This window comes from Malania oleifera, chromosome 2, assembly GCF_029873635.1.
Source record: "Malania oleifera isolate guangnan ecotype guangnan chromosome 2, ASM2987363v1, whole genome shotgun sequence".
Lineage (NCBI taxonomy): Eukaryota > Viridiplantae > Streptophyta > Magnoliopsida > Santalales > Ximeniaceae > Malania > Malania oleifera.
Window position 1 is genome coordinate 126,040,608 of NC_080418.1, and position 26,882 is coordinate 126,067,489.

Consider the following 26,882-nt stretch of genomic DNA (forward strand, 5'->3'; position numbering starts at 1 on the left):
ACTTCACAATTGCGACTAGCTTAAGTAAAGGATTTGAATATTTTGCTCAAAAAAATAAAGAAAAAGGAAAATAAGAAAAAAAAATTATTTATTATTGTATTTTCTCTTTATTTCAAATATCATTAAAAGTAAAAATCTACTTCGGCTAAATTTTTTAAAAAAACCAAACATCAAAGATGTCTAAAATCAATATTTTTTAAAAAAAATTGTTTCTCATTTTCCTTGATAATCAAATAAAGTCTTCTTTCTTTTGTCTAGTGTTTTTCAACTTCTAAATAGGATCTTAATGCACTCTTACCTTTATTTACTTGCATCCATTAATTTGCCAATCTTTTCTATTTAATTCATGTCAAGCAAAAAAATGCATGATAAACTTGAAAAATATTAACATTTGTATTAAGAATTTTGTTTGAAAAAAGGAAAAAAAAATTAATTTTTCATTCTACTTTCCCTCTATAAAAGTACTGAAAATACAAATTTATTTTAATATGATTGAAAAATTTAGAAAAACTAAATATTTATGCTGTGTAAAAATCATTTTTTTTTTCCATCAATTGAATATATATTTTATTTTCTCACTTCTTTTTATAACCAAAAAATAAAAAAGTGAATTCCTTTATATTTTTCACAATTTAATGTTTCTAATTTCCAAACGGACCAGAAATGAAAATATAAAAAAAATTAATTTTTTGTTGATTGTAAAGAAAAATGATAAAGAAAATAAAAATATATAGTAAATGAATGACTAAAGAATTGATTTTGTAGGCCACTAATCTTTATCTTTTCATAATTTTTAATTGAACCAAAACAAAATTCCATTCTTAGTAGTATTAGATATAGAAAGAAAATACAATGAAAAATAAATTTCCATTTCTTTTCCTTTTCTTCTCAAATAAAATTTTCATCCAAACACAGCCTGAAAGACAGAAAAATGGAAGAACTTTACCAACAGCAAACAGCTATCAGCTATTTTCCCTCTTATTTTCTTTCATTTTTTTTTTTTTTTTTTTATCAGGTGACCGCTCTTCCCACTAATCTGCCGACAAAATTCCAAACTAGCTCATCTTCAGAATTGTTGAACAGTGATATTATTATGCTTCAGCATTGGATGTGGTTTATAGCATTGTTGGCAAAATTATTTCAACAATTTAACAACAATATTTTCACATAACCAACATGATTGTCTTTCATGACCACCAGATACTATTAAGCGAGTATGCCCTGTACAATTCAACACTTTCTGCCCATCAAGTCGCTCATGTATGGTCTTCTGTAAACTATAGACATAAAATTAAAGGAGCAAAGTGCTTTTATGCACTAGGAAGCAAACTCTGCAAGTACCTCTCCACATTGTCAAGTCCACAAAGCTCCTTCACAACAGGCATGGTGGCAGGGATTCCCAATTGTAATGCCAAATCAGGGCTATCCAAGTGAAGCTGTTTTCTAGCTTCTCTAATGGCCGCCCTTGTGGCACAGTGAACTGAAACTGCCAGAAGTAATGGTGGCTCACCGGATGCTGCACAAAACATATTCAATCAGTTTGCTAATTATAAAGAGATTTTGATCTTGCAGAACTGTAGCACTATACGCCAACAACAAAAGCAAAGTACCGCTAATTATAAAGGGACTTTGGTTCTCTATGGTCATATCTATCATAAGCTATCATGGAAGCATAGCACTATATACCAAACAAAAGGCATAGTATCACTATTCAGGAGATAAGATGTAAAAGATGATCAATATTACAAGAAACTTCGGGTTTAATTATCTGCAGGTGGGAATGGCTTCCAAAAATTAAATTAAGGAGCAGTAATACTAGATACAAGGTTGGAATAATGGTGTCACATCTTAAAAACAAAGATAAACCAGGTAGAACCAGCACCTATGATGCAACACTAGTAACAAATGCAAGACAACATATGGTAAGTCAACTGGGAGACCTCAGAATGCAAGCTTGAGCAATATTTCTGGATCAACTTCAACATAAATGCAAGACATGCAAAAAGAAATGTTGCCCGATAGAGTTAAGCAACTTAAGTCGACCAGCAAAGATCCAGAATAACACAATAAGAAGGAAAGAAAGTCATGAAACAATTATGAGATTTAGTTAATCGATCAACTGATAGCACATTCAAGGGACATGAGTAAACTTAGCTTAAAGTAGTGGATTTTTCAAGGACTGAAATAAATTAGGACTACCTCTCATATGGGCGGAGGTTCCAGTATCAATAACCCAAGGTGAGAAGGATGAAGAGGCAAAAAGCCTGACTGTAGCTAATTGGGCCACAATAGGCTAGCTGTAGAATACTGAGTTTGGAGAAGTTGAACCATGCAGACAAGATTGCTACTCCTGGGACATAATAGATGATGTAGCCAACTCCCCTGCGGAGAGGCCAGGCACACTAAAACGTGTAATAGTAGAATCACCCTTGGCAAGACACTAATTGGCTAAAGTCAGTTTCCCATGGAGAAGTCAATGGTGATCAACAATATGATTGTCCTTGCCACAATGTGCGCAAATAAGAGAATTGCCACCTTGGCCTTATACACCTGCCATGACCACCTTCCAAACCTCGTCCTCGTTCTTCAAAGCTTCCCCTACCACTGTTAAAGCCAATGCTAGCCATGGGTGAACTATCATGGAAAGAAGCTTGAGAAGAAGACAAAACCATCTTTGGTGATCTGTTAGATGTTGGGGTGGCCTTCTCAACCCTAAAAGCTAGCTCATGGGGTGAGGCTTTCCCTCACATTAATAACTGACCACCAAGCCCCTTCTACAACTGATGTGGGACAACCCCAACAATCTCCCTTTCACATATCCGGCTCCAAGCTCCTCACGAATTGGGCTCCAAATTGGCAGCACCACATGCCCGGCATCCCAGGGAGAACCATGGGCTCTGATACCAATATTAGGTGGTCTTGAGTCTTTTTAACCCCAAAAGTTAGCTCATGGGGTGATACTTTCCCTCACACTTAATAACTAACCACCAAGCCACTTCCACAACCGATGTGTGAGGGAGAGATTGTTGGGTTTGTCCCACATCGGTTGTGGAAGGGGCTTGGTGGTCAGTTATTAAGTGTGAGGGAAAGCCTCATCCCATGAGCTAACTTTTGGGGTTGAGAAAGTCCAATACCACCCAACATTGGATTCTAGCATATACTTCATTAATGGATGGAGAATCTGATCACTGATGGGTTAAAGCTCAAGAGTCGACTCAAAACAAAAACTTGGGGGCCAAGAACTCTGCATGTTGCCTCTTAATTATCTCAACATCAGAATTTGAAAACCTCCTTATGCAAGTCAAAAGCATGAGTTTGATTTTTATCTTGTGAGAAGCTTTGACAAATATCATCCCATACGTCCTCGGCTGTTCTATGAAACATCTAGTTTGCGCAATTCTTGGCTCCATGCTATTCCACAACACAAGCAATATGCCATTCTCTTTTATCCCAACTTCATAATCCTTACGAGACTAGAGCTGGAGGAGAATGCAATAGATACTTGGACTTCCCTTTTTTTGTGTTCATATGAACACAAGAGGATCCAACCAATTTGATGGCTGTGATCTGTACATTAATGCAATCAGCCGAATCTCTCCCTGTAAATACCATCAGGAAACACCCCTAATACACTATGATCAACACACTAGTATTAAGAATGTTACAGCAACAATGCAGAATCAGGCAGCACACACTAGCACAGAACTTCAAAGGTCCAGAATTTCAAGAGGCAGCTAGGACCATAGAACTGAAATTAGTATACTAGGAGGAATCACAGACATAAACAGTCTCTCTCTCATCTTGTAAGAGGTGGCTTTGACCACACAGAACAGGGCATATCACAACAAAGCATTGCAGGCGATTAAACATCAGTGGACGCACTCAATAAACAATCCAGTGGCAACAGCTTAAAGCATATGCAGGCATGAAAACAGCTATCACAACATTATAACAGTATCATCACTTGACCACTGGTCAGAGGAAACATAAAACAGCAACAGCAATCCGCCAAAAATAGTAGGCTGTTGTCTTACATCAGAAAACTACCATGAGCCACACAACAACCAAAAGAGTGGCTCACAGTTGAGAGAAGAAGAATAAGAAATCCTAAACAACTCACAAAGGAAAAAAAAAAAAATCTACTTTAAGAGTTGACAAAGGAGAGAAAAGGAGAGGAAAAGAAGGGCTGAAACTATGCTAGATTAATCTGGTTCAAAGAAGTAATTGCTTTGATACCTTGTTTGTAGATCTGAAATAAATTGAAGATTCAATAAAGAAAATACAACACTTAGGGTTAGAGATGGAGAAGAGAAGAGAATAGAGAAGAAAGGGAAATCCCTGTCAGCAGTTCTGTGGAGCAATCGTACAGCTCCAGGTCTGCTCTATTATATATTAATAATAAAAAGGACATGAAGAATAAAAACACACCAACTCACACCACCTAATTACTAACTAACATATTCTCTTCTAACAACTATAAAAGTACACATGCATGGAGACTGGCCATTTGGATTTTTAACAAAGTTGAGAAACGCCCAGAAACTGTTTACCTTTAGAAGAGAGGATGCGTTTTCGGTGATGTCCACTGTTCAATATCTCAACATTGAACTGTTTGGGTATGGTATCAATTGTTGGGATCTTGTACGTCCATGTGCCGTTTGCAACTACCAGTCCATCTGAATTTGTCAAGAATTCCTCGAGCATGAAAAACCCTATTCCTTGCACAAAAGCTCCTTCAATCTGTGAGAAGCAGCAATAGAAAAATATTAGACCCTCCCTTCAAATTAGTAAGGGCTGAGGCCAGTGCACCAGCTAAATTTTTATATTAGTCAGAGGTAGTTGTCCATGAAGGGCACCAAGGACGTGCCATCCAAGTACAAAAAGAAAACTCTGTTGGGCCACACATGTGGTTGCAATGATAAAAAAAAAAAAAAACATGAAGAACATGTTTGGAGGGGGTGAACACATGTGGTTGAAATAAATGGTAAGAGAAGAAAAAAAAATGTGAAGAAATAAAAGTCAAATTCCATGTGAATCGCATGTTTTTTTTTCTGGCACCAAATCCTCCATAAATAAGGATTTGCAGCTTGCAAAATAAATGTTACGCTCCTCTCCCCCTATAAAAGGGGTTGTGTATTGTAGAGGAAAGATGAACAAGTGTAGTAGTGTAGGCAAGTGAGCTGTGTGTTGTAAACTGTGATTAAAAGGCAAAGAGGTTGAGTTGTGAGTTGAGTTTGAATGTGTTACTCCTCCTCCACTGCATTTCCTATTGATATAGTAAAACTCTCTCTCTCCCGTGGACGTAGGCTGAGTTTGGCTGAACCACGTAACTCCGGTATTCTTTGTGATTGGTTGCTTGTGTTTGTGATCTAGACCCAATCCTAACAACTAGTATCAAAACAAGATTAGGGGTTTCCGACAAAGTTGCTTGAAACTTCAATTCGATCACACCATCGCGTAGATCGTGTTGAGACGGTCACAGTGATGAAAACGGCGTCAAAAACCAACCCCGAACGAAGCCACACACACCGCCGCAATATCCCACTATGTGTTGTGCAGTTTGTGTTTTAACACAACAATTTTTTCTCAAGGTTGAAGAAGACAACACCTTGCCACATCAGCTGCCACATCAACAGCAAGTCCCACTTTGCCACATCATCAGCGGGTCCCACCTAGCCACATCAGCAGTAGGTCCCACCTTTCCACATCAGCAGTGGGTCACGTGAGCATTAATGGCGTCATAACGGCCAGAGAATATTCCGTCAGTCAAACCTATTCCTAGCTATTTTGGCCATTCTAGACGCACTGGTGTGATCAATTTTTCCAAAATCAGTCTCCGAGTTGTTTTATAATGAATAATAATTTATCCAAATTTGGCATGGAGAAATTTGATAGTCGAAACAATTTCAATTTATGGCAAAGCACAGTCAAGGATATCTTGATTTAGCGTGACTTGATCAAGCCGCTAATCGAAAACAAGCCAACTAATATCAAAGATGGTGCTTGGACAAAAATGAAAATAAAAATGGTTAGTATCATTCGTTTATGCTTGTCAAATGAAGTTAAATATTCTGTGTTAGATGAATCATCACTTGTTGAGCTATGGAAGAAACTAGAACGGAGATACATGTCAAATCACTGACAATCAAGCTATTTCTACTTCTGAAGAAAAAACTTTATCAGTTAAGAATGGAGGATGGGGTCAATATTTTTTATCACATAAATAACTACAACAAGATCATGACCCAGTTAATGAGTCTTGGTGTAAAAGTTGAAGAAGATAAAGCGCTTCTTCTCCTAGCATCTCTACTACCTTCTTATTATAGTCTTGTCACGGCATTGCTTGTTGGGAAGGAAACCTTGAAATTAGAAGAAGTGATGGCTACACTACAAGATACTGACATCCTAAGAAAGCCAATCGTTAACTCCCACGGGTGCGCCTTGGTCACACAAGGTGAGAAACAGACCAGGGGCAGAAATCAAAATAGAAATTTTCCTTACAATCATGGAAGATCGAGAAGCAGACAGTCCAAATCAAGAGCTCTAGAAAATTCCAACAACTCTCGGAGCAAAAGGCATATCAAGTGTTGGAATTGTGATAAGACTGGACACTACAGAAATCAATGTCGATCCCAGAATAAGGAGCCAAAAAATAAGACTGAAGCAAATGTCGCCTCATCTTCAGGAGAAGGAAATGTATTGCTATGTTCTTTAGAAAGGAAGGGAGAGTCTTGGGTATTAGACTCTAGAGCTTCATTTCACGCAACAGGCAATAAAGAAATGCTTGACAGGTATATATCTGATAACCTTGGCAATGTTTATCTTAGTGATGACAAACCTTGTGAAATTGTAGGAAAAGGAGAAGCAAAAATAAATTTGATAGGTACCACTTGGAGTTTGACTAATGTCAGATATATCCTAGATCTCAAGAAAAATTTAATCTCTATTGGACAACTTGCAAGTGAAGGTTACACTACAACCTTCTATGGCGACAGTTGGAAAATTTCCAAAGGCACAATGACATACTTGCACGGTAAGAAAACAAGTACTCATTATATGACCACAGATGCTTACATGTCAATTTCAATTGCTGCAAGGAAAGAAGATTCAAACTTATGGCACCAAAGACTCAGTCACATGAGTGAAAAAAGGCTTGAAAATCATGAAACCAAAGGGAAAGATACTAGGTCTCTAATCAGCTAATATCGACCAATGCGAGAGTTGCATCGTCGGAAAACAAAAAAGAGTTAGCTTTCGGACGAGTGACAGAACCCCAAAGAAAGTAAATTTGGAGTTGGTGCACACCGAAGTTTGGGGACTGAGCCCAGTCTCATCCATTGGCGGGAAATCCTATTTCGTCCCCTTCATTGACGACCATTCCAGGAAGGTATGGGTTTATTTCTTGAGACATAAATATGAAGTGTGGTACTTTCAGGAAATGGAAGGCCATGGTCAAAAATGAAATAGGCTTGAAAATCAAAAAGTTGAGATCAAACAATGGTGGTGTATATAAAGACAAAAAATTCAAGAAGTTTTGCTATGAGCATGGGATCAGACTTGAAAAAGTCATGCCAGGTACACCCGAGCACAATGGCAAGGCAGAACGAATGAACAAAACCTTGACTGAGAGAGCTAGAAGCATGCGATTACAAACAGGTTTACCAAAGCAGTTTTGGGCAGAAGCAGTCAGCACAACTGCTTATCTAATTAACCGAAGTCTATCAATACCATTGCAGTTCTAGTTACCAGAGGAGGTATGGGGCGAAAAAGAGATAAAACTTTTACATTTAAAAGTTTTCGATTGTATTACTTATGTGCATATTAGTGATCAGGCTAGGGGCAAGCTTGATCCAAAATCTCAAAAATGCACACTCATTTGTGTGTGGTGAAGATGAGTTTGATTACTGCATATGAGATGACCAAAACAAGAAAATAATCAGAAGTCGAGATGTTGTATTCAATGAAAAGGTTATGTACAAAGACGCAAGATCATCAAGTAATCTCACACAAAATGACCCCGATATTGTAGAGTTGGATGCTATCACTGATAGCAACATGGCACAACAAACAATTGATAATTCCCAGACAGAGAAATCTATCATAGAGAGGTGCACTAAAGTACTACAAACCTCAACTCCAACCCTGACTCCGATACTGAGGAGGTCTTCCCGACCTCATTTATTGAATAGGAGATATTTAGATTACTTGTTACTAACTGATGCAAGTGAACCAGAGTACTATGATGAAGCATGTTAGGTGGATGAGGCTAGCAAGTGGAAATTTGCCATGAAAGATGAGATGAAATCTCTTATGGACAATAGGACTTGGGAGCTAGCTAGTTTACCCAAGGGAAAAGAAGCTCTTCAGAACAAATGAGTGTACCGCATAAAAGAAGAGCATGATGGTTCGAGAAGATACAAAGCAAGACTCATGGTTAAAGGCTTCCAACAGATAAAAGGTATTGACTACTCATAAATCTTCTCAATAGTTGTGAAACGCACAACCTGGTCAATTTTGAGCATTGTTGCAGTAGACAATCTACACCTCGAGTAGTTAGATGTAAAAACTGCTTTCCTCCATGGTGATTTGGATGAGGAGATATACATGCACCAACCTAAAGGTTTTGCAGAGAAGGGCAAAGAAAAACTTGTTTGTAGGTTGAAAAAGAGTCTGTATGGTTTGAAACACGCTCCAAAGTAGTGGTATAAGAAATTTGACGATTTCATACAACAGAATGACTGCCGCAAGTGCAACATTGATCATTGTTGCTATTTCAAGAGGTATAAATCAAGTTACATAATTCTTTTACTTTATGTTGATGACATGCTAGTTGCAGGACTAGATATGGACGAAATCAGAAAATTGAAAAAGTAGTTGTCCACTGAAATTGAGATGAAACAGTTGTCTTAGGCAGAGTATATTAGGCAGATTCTCAGAAGGTTCAACATGTATGATGCTAAGGTAGTTAGCACACCATTAGCCGGCCATTTCAAATTATCAAAGACTCAGTCTCCAGAGTTGGAGGAAGTTAGCACACCATTAGCCGACCATTTCAAATTATCAAAGACTCTGTCTCCAAAGTCAAAGGAAGAGAAGAAAGAAATGGATAATACCCATACGCTTCAACTGTAGGAAGTTTGATGTACGCCATGGTTTGCATGAGACCAGATCTCGATCGTGCAGTAGGAACCGTCAGCAGATTCATGTCGAATTTAGCAAAAATTCATTAGGAAGCGGTCAAATGGATATTAAGATATCTCCGATGTACAATTAACAAATTTTTTTGCTTTGGCAAAAGTGATATGACATTGCATGTCACGAGTTAAGCTTGTTCAAGGCATTATGTTTGCCCGTGACCGCTTGTCTCAACTCTCATGTACTTGGGATGGGTTTCCCTCATGTAAATACTAGTGTAGGATTATTTTCTGCTAGTAATGTCTTTGTATGTCAAATAAGACAATATGACTTCTCGATCACTTTGATGTTTCCTAGTGTCAGGATGATAATAACATAAAAACCTTTTTAGGGGAGGGTGAGTGTTCATCAGTCATTGTAAAACTCACTAACTATTATCAACACGTTTAGCCTACTTGCCTCCCTTGCTAAACACACAATGTCAATGGAGGTGTTGTTAATGAATTATGTTTGCTTCAATGTTTACTACATGCTTGCCACGACTTTCATGAATTGATTACTGTTTCCGCTGCTATTTGAATGAATGTTAATGAAAGTGTTTCGTTGATAAATGTTGGTAAATGATAGGCTGGCTAGTTAAGAAAGAGTGCTTTAGCTAGCGCCGCACGGACCTTCACAAAGGTGTGAAAATAGTCGGTCTGACACTTAGTATCAAAGCTAAGGCTCAGTTGCTACGAGAATTCAATTACCTTCGTTGTGGGATTTGGAAAGCTTTGGTAAGTGACCATGGCACCAAACAATGCTGAGAGGATCAGCATGCTAGAAGCATAGGTTGAGGCAACATCCAACACTGTGGCCGCAAAGGTGGCCCTGATGAGGGAACTTGTTGATGAAGTGATGGGATCACAAAAGCATCAAGCAAGTTTGTTGTGTGAGATGTCAGAGGACTTCTGCCATACAGTGGAAACTTTGCAATCTCGGATGGTTGATCTAGATGAAAGATAAATCTGATGGTTCTTGCTATGGGGAACTCCAACACTCCCGGAGTTAGCAAAACCATGGTACCAGAACCCAGGACGTATGGGGGTGCCCGTGATGCCAAGGAGTTAGAGAACTTCTTGTTCAATGTGGAGTAGTATTTTCGCGCCGTGAGGATGGCCTCAAAATAGGTGAAAGTGAATACTGCGGCCATGTACTTGGTTGGTGATGCCAAACTATGGTGGCATACCAAGTACAAGGAAATTGAAAATGGAAGCTATGTAATCGATAGTTGGGCAAACTTGAAGAGAGATCTCAAGGCCCAATTCTTTCCTGCGAATGTTGAGTATAATGCAAGGAGAAAACTAAGAGATCTCAAGCATACAGGGTCAATCAGGGAATATGTGAAACAATTTTCTACTTTGATGTTGGATATTCGGGATATGTCGGAGAATGACAAGTTGTTCTACTTTTTGGAAGGGATGAAACAGTGGGCAAGAACTAAACTTCATAGGCAAATAGTTCAAGACTTGTCTACTACACAAGCTGTTGCGGAACTCTTGACTGACTATACTGGTGATGATACCATTTGATCCAAACGGTTTGGCGGAGAGGGAAACAGTGGAAAGTCTTTCAAAAGAGGCAAACCCAAGAGTGAGGAGCCGACTCTAAATCATCAACCTCAAAGGAAGTTTCGTCGTCTCAAGGAATCAACCATGGTTTTAAATAACGTTCGTTACGTAGCGTAACAGCCGATACATAACGAAAATCGAAGGCTCCGAATCCAATACAGGCCGATAATGCAGTTCGGAAAAAATTCACAGCCGTAACGGCCGTTACGGACCGTTACATGGCCGACAGCTTGCAAAAATTTGAATCCTTAAAGCAGGCTTTCTGCTATAGCGCTGCTTTCCCCCTCTCCCAACCAGCCATTTACCATTCAATCAAACTAAGTCTAACATTCAAAGAGCAAACTGCAAAGTAAAAAACTTACCTTGAAATTTTGTTGGTCGAAGCAATACGAAGGCTTCACCTCTTTGAAGCCTGAGAGTGAGCAAATCTACTCATCTTTGCAGCCTTGTAGGAGTTGCAGACTTGCAGCAGCTTGGTGAGTCACCGGCGACAAGTCTGCAGCAGCTCCACCACCTCTGCGAGTCGCTGATAGCCCTTCACCAGCTCCCTCCGCCAGACGTCGCCACTCGCCACCAGCCACCCCTTCGATTTCGGCTTTGGAGCTTGGAGACATCAGTCATTCGTGCTTCGCTCCTTCGAGGCTCCTCTGAGTCCCCTCCCCTCTCTCGATCTCACTCAGACTCTCAGCTCATCTCCAGCATATGAGATCAACTTTAAAAAATCAGTCAACACTCAACACCCACAGCGCCTTAAGTCTTAAACTTTTCATTATGTTTTTTTTTTTAAATTATATTTTGTTGTAAATTATGCATGTTAAATTGAATTAAAAAAAAGAGTAATTTAATAGAGTAAAAAATTAGAAATCAATAATAATTATGTAAAATAAAATTTTCTTAATTTATAAATTTTAATTATCTTATATTTTTTGAAAGGTAATTATGAAAATCTAGTTCCATCACATATTTCCTGTTTATTAATATTTTTAAAGTTTTAAAACATCATTTTAACCTTAAATTTAAAATTAGGTAAAAAAAATCTTTACATGATCTATTTTTTGTTTTTAGTTATCAAATAAAGTAAAAATTGATAACTTAATAAAAAAAATTTTAACCTAATAGTTAATACATTAATAATTCTGATTTTTACTAATTACTACTGGAATTTGTAGAAAAATTTTATTTTAATCCATATACTGAGAAAATGCTTAAAAAGTTAAATAGTCAATTTGTATTGTATGGATCTCTATTAGTGATGTTGTGATGTATATGAAAGTAGAGCAAAAGTCTTTTTCACCTTTAAAATTACAATGTTAATTTCTTATAATTATAAATGAAAATAAAATCAAGTTATAAAAAATAATGAAAAAATATTTTTAAAGATAAAAGGAATATATTTATTTTGTAATAAAATATCTAATACTCTATAATTTTGTTTATTTAAATATAAAAATAATAAACATTACTTATTATTTTTAATCAAATATTATATTTTATTTTTACGTAATAATATTTAAAATTAGAAGGACTATTTAGGACTTATTATTTAATATTTACATAATTACTAATTATATTATACCCGTCATTTTTTTAGAAAGGTTGTAACTTTGTATTTTCTCTATGTTTTGTGCAGAGATCATCAAATTAAGTCTATCAATATGTCACGTGATAGAAAAAATGAGAACTTACCTAGTGAGGATATTGGATGGCATTTTGGTACTGTGATGGACGGTAATAGACATGTTATTAAGTGTAAGTTATGTGGGAAGATAATTAAAGGGGGCATTACACACTTGAAACAACACTTGGCACATAAAAAGGGACAAATAGCTGGATGCTCAAATGTGACCACACAAGTAAGAGAACAAATGATGAAACATCTACAACAGTATGCTGAGAAGAAAAGAGATAAACAAAAAATGCAAGAAGAAGCAGAAGCCCAAATTAGAGGAGATTTTGAGAATTTAAGCAATGAAGAAGACTTGAAAGAAGAAAATATAAGATTTACTCGACAAGAAAGCATACGATCATAGCAACAATGGGAAGAGAGATAAAGATTTCGAGTAAGAACAACTGGAGGGGGAAATATTTATGAAGAGGGAGGTGGCTCTAGCAGTGGTACTACTAGTGGTTTCAATAAAGCAAGAGCTCGAACTTATAGTGGTCGAGAAGCTTGAGGTAGTGGACGACAATGGATCAATCCTGATGCCCCTGAAGCTATACTAAAGGCAATGGATCCTATTTTAGAAAGAAGTAAGAGTGCAAAACAACCAAAAATCAACACTAAGTTACTGAAAGGTTTAAGACGTAAATTAGGAAAAGCAGTTGGAAAATTCCTAATTTATAATCGGATTCCAGCGAATGTAGTTGACTCTCCATTTATGCAGTCTATGTTTGATATTGTTGCAGAGGTTGGAAAGGGGGTGAAGGGTCCATCACCTTATGAGATTTTTGAAATTTATTTGGAGCAAGAGTATCAAGAAATGAAAAATTATATAGCTTCTTTTGCTGGGATTTGGAAGGAGAGAAGTGTAACCCTTATGTGTGATGGTTGGTCAGGACCAACTAGAAAACACATTATAATTTTTTTAGTTTATCACGATAGAGGCACTGTGTTTCATAAATTAGTTGATGCCTCTGATGTGCCAAGAAAAACAGCTGAATATTATTTCAGGTAATTTTCTAATTTTAATTGTATATGCAAATAGTATTATGGACTTGCATGTTTTTAATTAAATAGTAATAATTATTGAATCTATAATTTCATTTTAGATTAATGGACGAGGTGATTGAAGAAATTGGAGAGGAGAATGTTGTCCAAGTAGTGACTAATAATGAAGTTGCAATGAAGGCAAGAGGAGAATTATTAATGCAGAAGAGGCTCAATCTTTATTGCACAGCATGTGTAGCTCATTGCGTAGACCTTATTCTTAAAGATATTGGTAAGAAAAGTAACGTGAAGAAGGTCTTAGAAGATGCAAGAACAATAACCTCATTTATTTACAACCACACATGAAAAGTGAATTTCATGAAGAAATTCACAAATAATACAGAGTTACTTCGCCCTGCCATCATTCGATTTGCCACAAACTTCAATGTTTTGGAGACTATTGTCAGGCATAAACAAGCATTAAGAAAAATGTTTATATCTGATGCTTAAAAAAACTCAAGGTTTGAGATGACAAAATCAGACCCAACATATTATTTGAAAAAAATTATCTTTAGGCAAAGAGTTTTAGCAAAAGACCTCTAATATAATTAAAGTGCAAGAACCCTTAGTGAAAGTTCTTAAATTAGTTGATGGTGATGAAAAACCAACCATGGGCTTCATATACAAGGCAATTGATAGGGCAAAGTTGGTCATTCAAAAAGATTGCCAGTTTTGCAAAAACTATTGGAAAATTATTGACAACCGATGGAGTTTTTAGTTGCACCAAGATTTGCATGTTGCTGGTAAGTGTAAATCAAATACAATTTCTTATTATTTTAACTTTTAAATTATGCATAGTTGCATTACAAAACTATTGATTAATATATTTCAAAATTTAATTGTAGGATATTTTTTGAACCCACAATTTTTTTATGGTGCCCCACCCTCTCCTGAAGTTTCTAGTGAAGTCATGGATGGGGTTAAAAGTGATAACCAAGTTGGTACCCGATATAGATACTCAAATTCGGGCTATTAATCAAGTAAGTATTGGTTCCATTAAATTGAATAATGAATTGTTCTAGTATTATGTAATACTTTCAAGAATAATTAATTAATTATATTTCACAATTATCCTTTTTTAGTTGTTGCTATATCGAGATAGGTAGGAAACTTTTAGAACCCCGTTGGCTCAAAGGGCGGTGAAACAAACAAATCTTGGTAAATATAGGTTATATAGCTAAATAATGGATGAATGACTCTATTTTCTTTCTTTATGTTCAAATTTGACTTTTGAAATATACGCTATACTAACATAAAACTCTTTTTAATTATTCATGCAGTCGAATGGTGGATTCATTATGGCTTGTGTGCTCCTGAGCTCCAAAGAATAGCAATTAGAATTCTTAGCCAGATCACATCAGCTTCGAACTGTGAGCATAATTGAAGCACCTTTAGCCTCATCCATATGAAAACAAGAAATAGATTAAAATACATGAGACTACAAAAACTTGTTTTCGTACATTACAATATGAGATTAAAGTTAAGACGAACAATGAGAATAAGCCAACGAGAAATTGAAGAGGGTTTCAATTCTATCAATTTGGACTACATTTTCGAAGAAGATAATCCTTTAAGTCAATGGTTAGAGGAGAGAGAGACACCATTACTCGACGGTTAGGACAATTCAAGTTGGTTAAATGAAGAAGTTGGTGGTACTACAGAAGAAAGTGATCAACCACCAATAAATGCGCATGATGATTCAAGTTCAAGCCCTGAACGTACACAAAGTGATGACAATCTTGGTTTGAGCCCACTAAGTGATGATGATGGTAATAGTGGTGCTGGAGCTGGGGTTGGGGGGGATGGTGGTGGTGGTGGTGGTGGAGGCGGCGGTGCAGAATATGATTATGGATATGACACAGGGACATCACTTGTAAGGGATATACATCCTTCTGATCATTATGGACTACATGACATACCTGAAAATTATGATTTGGGTATTCCTCCAAGGAACCAATCTTCACAAGCCAGGAGAAGGAGTGCTCGTGGTGACCTTGGTGATTCTGCTGAAGATTCATATGGTGTGGTTCGTAGTTTTGGCGACTTTGGTTTAAATGGTTCATCATCACAATCATATGGATCTCATCTAGCATATCCACATTATGCATCTCGTGACTCACATTTTTATCCTAGTGGATCAGGAATCTCAGGATCTAGTGAGTCTTCTTCTACACACTACCCAGAGCCAGCCCCAGCCCCAACTTGTGGACATTATTCAAGATATGGTCAAAGAGGAGATTATGCACCCCCTATATCAGTTGGATTTTCACCACCAATACATTTTCAAGGGCAACAACGAAATGACGCAAACTTTGGTTTGTTCAGTTATATATTTCCACAAGGATGGGGAGATAATTTCCAATCCCAATCTCAAGATGCAGATGCAAATTATGAAGACCCTCCACATCATTCTTTTTGGTGGTGACATGTGTTTATGTTATAAATTTGTAATATTATATTCATGTATTTTAAACTATTTATTGATATTTGATATTAATCACTTTTTAAATTTATGTATGTGTAATGTGTATATTGAGTATTGAGTCTATTGATTCATTTTTAGTAACTTTATAACTTTAATTAATTGATTCTTACATTTCTACATCTTTTTACTCATTAAAGTAATGTAAACTATAAACAAATATGCTTTTTGTTGTAAACAGCCCACTAAAATTAATATAGAAATCATAATGCCTATTAAAAATCATTTGTAGGTTGAATGAAAGCCTTCAAAATTCATTAAAAATCATGTATTAATGGATTTCATGCTTATTTTTCGATTTTGGCATGGTTGTGCATGCGTGAAAAAAATTCACGACCATTACGCTCACTTCCCATTACGTAACACCCACGTCTCCCGCAACCTGCGACCATTACGCAACGTTATCCGCGACCGCGATTTCGAACCATGGAATCAACACACCCAATGGAAAGAGGAAAAGTAAAATTTCGTGCTATTTGTGTGGAGGACCTCATAAAGTGAGTGAGTGTCAACACAAAGGATTACTCAATGCCTTACAAGCTTCCACTTCTGGGCAAGTGGTGGAAAGCGAGGAAGAAAAGGATGATGCCCCAAGGGTGGATTCAGTGCAGTTGGTGAGCGCAATGGAAAAGCAAGCGAAAGCACCGAAAGTTACACAAGCAAATGGGTTAATGTTTGTGGACTTGAGGATAAATGGGAAGAATACCCACGCTATGGTGGATATAGGGGCTACTCATAATTTTGTTTCGCAACTGGAAGCATGGAAACTCAACTTATCTTAGAGAAGGATACAGGACGCATGAAAGCAGTTAACTCTGTAACCAACCTACTATGGGAGTAGCCAAGCAAGTCACTGTGACGCTTGGACAGTGGGAAGGTCATGCGAATTTCATAACAGTGCCATTGGATGACTTTTCAGTCATTCTAGGAATGAAGTTCCTAAGGGGGACGAGGGCAATGCTGATGCCTTCAGCTGGTTCCCTATGTCTGATGGGAGATCATTCGTGCATGGTGCAAGTCGTTGCAACGAAAAGAGACAACGGGAAGTCCTTTTCAACCATACAACTCAATGAGGGATTGAGAAAGGGTGAGTGTTCATCAGTCATTGTAAAACGCATTAGCTATTGTCAACGTGTTTAGCCTACTTGCCTCCCTTGCTAAACACACAATGTCAACTGAGATGTTGTTAATGAATTACATTTGCTTCAATGTTTACTGCTTCCTTGTCATGGCTTTCATGAATTGATTACTGTTTCCACTACTATTTGAATAAATGTTAATGAATGTGTTTCTTGGATGAATGTTGGTAAACGATAGGCTAGCTAGTTAAGCAAGATTCTTTTAGCTAGCGCTACACAGGCCTTCACAAAGGTGTGAAAATAGTCGGCCCATGACACAAGGATATGTAGATGCAGACTTTGCTGGCAAGATAGATCACCGAATAAGCACTACTGGATATGTCTTCACAGTAGGTACTACTGCCGTTAGTTGGGTATCACAGACACAGAAGATCGTTGCACTATCCACTACAGAAGCAGAGTATATAACCATGACAGAAGCCAACAAAGAGATGATTTGGCTACGGGCCTTGTTGACAGAGTTGGGTTTCAAGCAGACGAAGAGTGTTTTGCATAGTGACTGTCAGAGCGTCATACACTTGGTAAAGAATTCAGCATTCCCCCTCAAAGACCAAGCATATCGGACTCCGCTATCACTTCATCATATTTCTTCTAGATGAAAGGGTGTTAGCAGTTGAGAAAATCCTTGGCAACAAAAACTCGATAGACATGTTGATAAAGACAATGACTACAAAGAAATTGGAGCTATGTTCGGATTCAGTTGGTCTCCTCCATCCACTGAAACCATTCACTGCACAAGCCCCCCAACAAGGGTGTGCGGTCACCCAGAGACTAGGGCGAGCGAGGACACAATGTTGCAGCACCATAGCAGCTGACACTTGGTGGCCCCCACATATTTGGAGGGGGTGATTTGTTGGGCCACACATGTGGTTGCAATAAATGATAAGGAAAAAAGAAAACATGAAGAACATGTTTGGAGGGGGTGAACACATGTGGTTGCAATAAATAGTAAGAGAAGGAAAAAAATGTGAAGAAATAAAAGTTAAATTCCATGTGAGTCACATTTTTTTTCCGGCACCAAATCCTCCATAAATAAGGATTTGCAGCTTACAAAATAAATGATACGCTCCTCTCCCCCTACAAAAGGGGTTGTGTATTGTAGAGGAAAGATGAACAAGTGTAGTATTGTAGGCAAGTGAGTTGTAAACTGTGATTGAGAGGTATAGAAGTTGAGCTGTGAGTTGAGTTTGGGTGTGTTACTCCACTGCATTTCCTATTGATATAGTGAAACTCCCTCTCTCCCGTGGACGTAGGCCGAGTTTGGCTGAACCACGTAACTCCGGTGTTCTTTGTGATTGATTTCTTGTGTTTGTGATCTAGACCATCCCCAATCCCTAAAAAACTCTTTATCAGGAAAAAAAAAAAAAGAAAAAAAGAGAGAGAGAACAGAGATCTGTCGCAAATTTTCCAGAACTCCAGCAAAAATTGTATGTAGCAGCATATCTTTTAAATGCTGTACATTCATCTCAACCCCCTCATAGATTCCTATTTCTTTCTATAGATAAGATTGTAGTAGGGCAACCTGTCCCAAATCCACAGCCGGATTCAGACTCTGTCCACTATCGTAAATAATATCTGCTCGCAAAATTGTAGTTTCCCCTGTAAGAAGATTAACCTCCACCTGCAAAATGCCACTCATATTTATATTAACATGTATAAGGTAATAAGGCAGAACACTAGTTCACCAAAAATGACAACTTTGAAGAACTGCAGTCTTATATCATCCTAAATAGAATGCCATAATGCAAGATTATGTGGGCAAGTGAAGCTTCTCCATGCTTACTAGACACAACCTGGATGGAGAAGATAAAATTGTTATCAAAACAAACTTACCTCACTAACTGCAGCACCATAGTTTAAGTATCGCATGGAAGAGAAGTCAGGTACATAGTAAGAACTCGCGGATAAATTCACAGCTGTCAAGTTTGCCTGCATAAGTAAAACAAAATAAAAGAGAGAAGACAATATCTTTAGATTTATGTCATATCAAAGTATAAATACTGATTTATCCTAGGCTCCAAAAAATCTCATTTACATAAACCACTCCTCCATTCTAGCATTTTATTTTATTTTTTCTCAAATTGATCCTCTAGTTTTTGCTTAAGCAAACTGTTGGTTCCTTTTCTCAAGGGAGCAAAATTCCTAAATTTAAGGAATCACTTCCCTTGTTTGGAAACAAATTCAAATTCAAATTTCTGCAGAATTTTAGGGAGCAGGCTTCTAGGTGGGGTGTGGTCTTTTAGAGTGGCCTTTGACTTATTTAGAGGTCCCTTTAGGAGGCAATCCTAGGTCCACGGATTTCTGGAATCCAGTGGCAGAAAGAATGGCCAAGAGGTTGGATAGTTGAAAGGGGGCATTTTTTCCCCGTGGACGCAGAATTACCCTTATTTCCGGCTTGTTTATCTAGCATTCCCATATATTATTTGTCAATTTTTAAAATTCCAGTTGGGATTGCAAATAAGATAAAAAAAAATAAGAAGAGATTTTTTATGGTTACAAGCTGCAGGTTTTCAATATCATTTAGTTAGGGCGGAAGGAGTTCTGCGAGTCTTAAAGGGAGGGAGGGTTGGGTCTTGAAATTTGGTGTTTAAAAACATCGCTGTCCTAGCTAAATGGTTATTGCATTTTTCCTTAGAAGATCATTGCCTTTGACATAAAGTGCTTAGAAGTAAGCATGGGTTGGATGTGAATGGGTGGGATACCACCATTAGTTTGCTTTCACATTTCAAAAATAACATTAGCAATTCTATAGTTTACCGCATTAAATAAGCCGATAAAAGTGGTAATGTTAATAACATTATCTGTGAGGCAGTAAATTTTGTTTGAAATTGTATACTAATAGGACAAGTTGGGCAGTCATTGAAACTGAAGACAATAATTTTCTTCCAAATGCTGGAAAAAAAAACTATTAGTCACGCTAAAGAAATGTTGTATCACAGAAAATTATCCTTTCAAATCATAATATTGATTTCATTATCACTCTTTCCATTACCATTTTTTATAGTCAACTGATAGGAAGGAAGGTATGTGAGAAAATTACCAAGTCCCAATAGGGTTGAATCGGTTGATGCTATATTGAAATGTAAATATTACAGGGCATATCTCTAATCTATGTACTAGGAACAATTAATTTTTATTTTGAAGCCATGTTGAAAACAGGAAGCAGCCATGTCAGCATTCGCAGTAACATCTTATTTCACTCTTCAAGAAGATGCCTTGTGTCAAATGCCCCTTGCACCTATTTACAAGTAAAAACATTTTTTTTTCTTGTACTTATCACAGGGTTATGAGTTGATGATTCACAAAAGCAAATGCCACAAACTATATTGTTTTCTTATTACCAATATTGCTGAATTGACTACCTTTATCACATACACACTAAATATTTTTACCAATTCTTGATCATGCAACAAACACATCCATGTACAGATTTGGGACTGCTAGGTTAATTGCTCCATTTCCAGGTCACGACTATATAAATTTGTATCCATGCTCATAGACCAAACATATTATTAATGCAGCAATTGGATGAACTAAGTTGGTCTGTAAAAACGAAATCATCCAATAAAGGACTGGGAAGATAAGGAATAAGGACTTCAAAGAGAATTAACTAGAAAAAAATAACCACATCTACACCATAACAAAATAGAAGATTAGAACATCGAGTATCAAGAGGCAAAACAGAAGTAATAAGAAAGAAAATTTCAAGTAGATGGCTACCTGATGGATTAGCAAGTCCCACTTAATAGAGCCCATTTGCTTCTGCATACTTTCCTTGAGAGGGGTTAATCTTTCTACTAAGATATTGCAGCAAAGTCTAACAGCTTCACAGCTTGACTCAGATGTAGTGCTCCCAGCAGTAAAGCCCCCTTGTATTAAGCTCAAGGTGTCAGATTGAATGACCCGTACCTTTTTCAAGAGGCCTTCAATTCCATCACATTGAATTGAACTGAGAGCAAACGCAGCCATCTGTTTTACTTTTGTCCACAGACCCTGACCCAGCTCAATTCCTCCAACTTCAACAACAACAGACCCATCACAAAGAATGCTTACTTTGCCTGGCGTTGGTCTCAATGACACCTCATGCAAAATGGGTACTCGAGATATACCCCTTTTCTGCCATTTATTAGAGCTATTGAACTGTTTTAGGGCTTCAACCCTCTGGTGGAAGCTTGAAGAGCTGATCAACTTATCCCAAATTGAAGGCAAACTATATTCATGTGCTTCATCTACAGCATTATCATAAAAAACACCAAGGCTATTGAGTGTGTGGAGGTTTATATCTCTGACCAAATCTGCCTCCATGAAAAGTGCAGATGCAACATGTTCAATCACAGTTTCAGCAATATATGTACCCTGTACTTCCCCAGGAGCCCGCATTGCTGATTTGCTTGAAGTATTTGTCTTGCATACCTTTACATCAAAAGATAAAGCACCCCAGTCGTACTTTTTAAGCCCATTCAAAATGTTATTAGGCATCATCGGGCTTATATCTGCATCTATCCCAGCATTGATTAATATGTCAGTGTGTAAGGCTGTGATCTTTCCATTGGATTTGAATCCTACACTGTATGTTATTTTAATGGGATGTCTTCCTCCCACTGTTATCATATCAGTCTTGCGACTGAGATATGTTCGTACAGGGCGTTGTAGTTTGTGTGCTGCAAGTGCACATGCTGTAGCAACCTAAAACATTACACTGTAACCACTTGGACCAGTGTTTTCATAATTGAACAGCAGAAACACAAGTACCAAAGAGAGAGCAATGCAGAGTAGACATTTCAATATCAAACAATGTTATGTGTGACGAGGATCAAGGATATGCAATTAAACATTAGAATGAATTAGCTCATCTTTCTCTCGTTTCATTGGGTAAAAATATTCCAAGGCTAGAATTTATGTTATGACAGAATAAACCCTAGTGATATTGTTCCACAAGGTCTCAGACATCAATGTAACTTCTAATAGTAGACTGATCAAAACCATCCATTCTACAGAACATTATCTTGTTAGTAAAAGCATTTTCCCCAGATAGTCCAACAGAATGTTATGCATTTGCCAAGGTAAAATATTGGATCGAAGTTTTTTTGGGGGGGATATTGAAACATGGGTCCAATATCTACAAGAAATTTCAAGTGAACAAGAATAAGCATTTTTGACCCCATAGGATAACTGATTGATTTAGTTGATGACAAAACTTGGTGTTTGATGTTTTTCTTTAACTTAAATGTTATACACACACGCACACACACACTGCTCGAATTGTGTGAGAACTCACTCACATTTTTATGAGCTATCTCTGATCAGGTTATTTGCTACAAGAATGCTGAACATTTTGAGAGTTAGTTTGTTGTCATATGAGCTTTGTCCTGACTCATATGCGCTGACACACAACATGTGTGAGTTCACTCAACTGATCTAGAATTTCTTATCTTCTGCTTAAATGTTTAAGCTGGCAAGATATCTCTGCTTCCTTAATATTCAAACATTTTTTTTCAGGTACTTCTACATTTTTCCGATACTTCTAACATTTTTTTCTAGTCTTCAATAAACAAAATCACTTTCAAACGCTACTCTTGCAGCTCTTTCTAATGTATCTTCTAAATGTGTCAGCAGCATTGGAACTGTGAAACTTAGATATTTATTTTTTCTGTCTTCTATTTTCCATTAACCTCATATCTATCAGTAAACTTACTAAGCATTTGCATTTCTTGGTCACTTTATTTTTTTGATTCTATTGTAATTCATGATTTGAAGGGGTTGATATTTGGTGTAAAACAGAAGAGCTAACACAGCGATTGGTCTCTCCCTCTATTTATAATATATATCAATTACAGTCTAATGACTATAATACCCTTACTAACTCTCACATATTAACATAATACTAACGCACGAAAAATGCTAAAAAGACTAAAAATAACCATTAACATTCCCCCTCAAGCTATAACATAGAAATCATACCTCTTAGCTTATTACAAATGAATTTGACACAAGCACCCCACCTCACCCCAAAGCTTTAGTAAACAAATCAACAAGCTGCATATCGAACTTTAAACAAGTGGTTGCAATGAGCTATTGCACAAGTTCTGTCTGCTCATGGAAGACCAGGTTGGAGGCAATATAAGAGCATCTTGATTATCACACATCAACTCCATAGACCGAGAATGTGGAAAACTCAATTCTTCCAACATGTTCTTCAACCAAACAAGATCACATGTAATGTGAGCCATGGCCCTATACTCTAGTCTCTAACTCAACATTTGACCTAGCCACTACAATTTGTTTCTTACTCTTCCAAAGAACCAAATTACCAATGTACCACCAACAAAGATGCAGTATTAAGTTGTGGACCTTCTCTTTGAAGGTGATTCAGACCAATCTACATCAATATATCCTTGAATATAAGTGTAACCTTGATCTCGTTATAAGAGATCCCTCTTAGATGCAACTTTTGAGATATCTCAAGACGCGAATTATTATATCCAAATGTCGTGTAGGTTTTATTCTTTGAGTAGGATAATCTCTTAGTCAAAACGAGGAGTATCATTCCTCGATCAGCTTAATCTTTTGTAGTGGGCAAAGCTTAAATACCATAGAAAGCTCTTTAGGGAAGCGTGAGTGTTGATCAATCATCAATAACTCACTAGCATTTTTAAATGTGTTTAGCCAACTTGCTTCCCTTGCTAAACACACATTCCTATGAAGGAGAGAATAATGAACGACATTACTTTATAGTTTGCCACATGACTCTTCTTTGCTTTCATGATTGCTAACTACTTCCGTTTACTTTGTATTTGATGGTTGTAAATTTGTTTGTATGGTAAAATCATGATTTACTTTTGGCCGACTAATAACACTAGTGTGCAACATAGCCCTTCAAAAAGTGTGAGATATTTGGCCTGTGATGGTATCAAGGCTTGGTTAATTGCTTCGTGGTTCAGTTGCCTTCGGATTGTAAGGTTTTATGAAGCATTGGCAAGAGAACCATATTGAGAACCATGTCGTGCACTAATACTAAGAGATTTAATGTTCTAGAATAGCAAGTAGAGAGAGGCCACAAAGATGGCCCAACTTTCAAAATGTGTTACTTTATTGAAGGGATCCCAAAAACAGGAGCAAGGTTCCATTGAGGAGTTGACGGAAGATTTTCGTGGTATGGTAGAAGCGTTACAACACCATACGGATGCATTTATTGGTCAATTGAACTTGATAGTTTATGCTATCAAGAATTTCAATTCTATAGGGTACAGTATGGAAGGACAAGGGTGCTAGAACCAGAGGTGCTGGTGATGCTAAAGGGTTGGATAACTTCTTACTTAACATGGAGCAATACTTTCATGCGGTAAAGACCGGCTCAAAGGAGGCGAAAGTATGCATGGCTACAATATACTCAAGCGGAGATGCTAAACCCTGGTGAGTACCAACCACCAAGTATGATGAGACCAATAAGTGTGCGATTGATACTCAGGCAGATCTTTAAAAAAAAAAGGATCAAGGCCCATTTTTTTCTTGAATGTTGAGTAGCTCAGAGCAAATTGCAAGATCTAAAGCACATTGGTACAGTAAAGGAGTATGTGAAATCCAAGACATGTCAAAGAAAAACAAAATACTTTACTTCCTTGAAGGTTTGAAATGGTGGGCAAGGGCTGAACTCTTTTGACAAAGAATTCAATACTTGCCTGTTGCATTGAGCAACTAAGCTAGAGAAAGTTCCACCATACCTAAGGATAGTGGCTTGTTTGGTGGAAGCAACAGAAATTTTTTCAAGAATGACAAATCCAAAAGTAAAAGAGCCGACACCAATGTTGTTTTTTTGTCCCATATTGGTAGAATACTTCCACCATAGTATAAAAGGTGGTTTGAATTTTTTATATTATTTGTCCCACATTGGAGAGAAGTATTTGTTTAGACTTGAGGTTGAAGCTATATAGAGAGCTCAACTCTTCATTTGTAAAACACACCTCAAAGTTGTACTTTGTCAAGAAGTAGTGGATTGATCATCGGTGCCCGAGGACGTAGGTAATTCTATACCGAACCTCGTAAATTTCTTGTCTTGTTCTTTTTATTGTTTTATTATTAGTTTCTGCATTACTTTAATTTCTTTTATATTCAATAGCAATAGTTGTAGTATTGGTGTTTGGCACAAGTGGGGTGCCCGGCACAACAACCAAGGCATTAACTTCGAAGGAAGTTTCTTCATCTTAGGCTTACAACACATCCGGTGGTATGGGTAAGATTGCGTGCTTCTTATGTCAAGTCTTCATAGAGTTGCCTTAACAAGTCATCACTCAATTCCTTATTAGCTTTGATTATGGAGAGGAGACAAGGACAAGATGAGGATAAGGAGGAAACCCCAAGGATGAGTGTAATGTAGCTACTTAGGATGCATGAAAGTTTTTAACTTTGCAGCTTAACCTACTCTAGGAGTAGCCAAGCAAGTGACTGTGAAGCTTGGAAAGTGGGTAGAACATGCTTTCACAATTGTTTTGATGAATGATTTTCAAGCAATACTTGGAATGGAATTTATAAAGGCGACTAAAGCAATACAGATGTCACTTGCTAGCTTTCTTTGTTTGATAGGAGACCACCCTTGCATGGTGTAAGCTATTGCTAAGAAAAGGGACAAAAAGATGTTCCTCTTAGCCATGTAACTTAAAAGGAGAGTGAAAATGAGTAAGCAAGCATATCTTGCCTCAAGGTGGTGAGTGAAAAATGTAAGACAAGAACAAGTGTCTACCACCATCCAAGATGCATTGGAGGAGTAAAAAGTCGTAATGTTCAATAACCTATTGCACGATCTAGTTCTGCAACAAGGTGTGGAGCATGAGATTGAGTTGTGACAAAGGGTCCTTTTACCAAGGGACCATACCAAATGACGCCATGATTTATAGCAAAGCTGAGAAAGCAACTTAATGAGTTTTTGATAACATGTTATATACACAACTATGTCCTTTAGAAGCACCATTCATAGCACTAGTATAATTTTAGAGGAAACATGATAGGAGCATACGAATTATCGTGCACTCAACAAAGTGATTAAGCACAAAAGTATCCCATTACATTGTTGGCTAATTTGTTAGACACTTATACTAGCTAAAAAATGTCAAGTACTTCACCAAACTTGACTTGCAATCAAACTACTATCAAGCGAGGATAGTCAATAGTGATGAGCTGCAATACAAGGCATATGAATTTTTAGTGATGCCCTTTGGGTTGACGAATGAGCCAATGAATTTTTGCACACTCATGAACCAAATGTTTCATGACTACCTCAACAAGTTTGTCAAGGTGTACCATAATGGCAAAGTTGTCTATATTTTTATTGGGAGAATATGAAGAGCATCTACACGTTTAATAGGCTAAAGGAGAGCAACCTTTACATGAATTAAACGAAGTGCTCTTTGGCTTAGAGTATTAAATTCCAAAGTCATGTGATTAAACAAGATCATATCCAAATGGATATAGAAAAGGTGAGAGCTATTCAAGATCGAAACATCCTAACGAAAATCAAGGATTTGTGTTCCTTTCTTGGACTCACCAAGTACTATACTACTATTGCAAATTTGTGGAGAGGTACTTGAGGAGGACTACCTTGTGTTAACTGCATTGCCAAGAAAAGGTCATGAGTGGAACTAGATGAAGGAGTGTTAGGGAGCCTGTCAACTTGAAGGAAGCCATGATGCGGGATCCAATACTCGTTTTTAAAAACATCATGCAGTCCTTCAAGGTAAAGACAAATGCATTAGACTATGCCCCTAGCGGAGTCATGTTATAAGAAGAGCATCCTATTGTGTACGAGAATCAAAAGC

General features: G+C 37.3%; 1 protein-coding gene across 2 annotated transcripts in view; it reads right to left on the reverse strand.

Moving 5' to 3' along the window:
* Positions 1 to 1,072: 1,072 nt before the first annotated feature.
* The window catches only part of LOC131149790 (abscisic-aldehyde oxidase-like), a 37,314-nt gene continuing 11,504 nt past the window's right edge, over positions 1,073 to 26,882 (reverse strand). The window contains exons 6-10 of one of the 2 annotated variants that reach the window (XM_058100540.1): positions 20,794 to 21,759; positions 18,907 to 19,002; positions 18,596 to 18,694; positions 4,551 to 4,740; positions 1,073 to 1,516 (exon numbers count right to left, since the gene is read on the reverse strand). In XM_058100540.1, coding sequence (XP_057956523.1) covers positions 1,311 to 1,516; positions 4,551 to 4,740; positions 18,596 to 18,694; positions 18,907 to 19,002; positions 20,794 to 21,759 — 1,557 coding nt within the window. In that variant the 3' untranslated portion in view covers positions 1,073 to 1,310. The remainder of the gene's footprint in view (positions 1,517 to 4,550; positions 4,741 to 18,595; positions 18,695 to 18,906; positions 19,003 to 20,793; positions 21,760 to 26,882) is intronic. The other variant, XM_058100541.1, reaches the window with a different exon arrangement.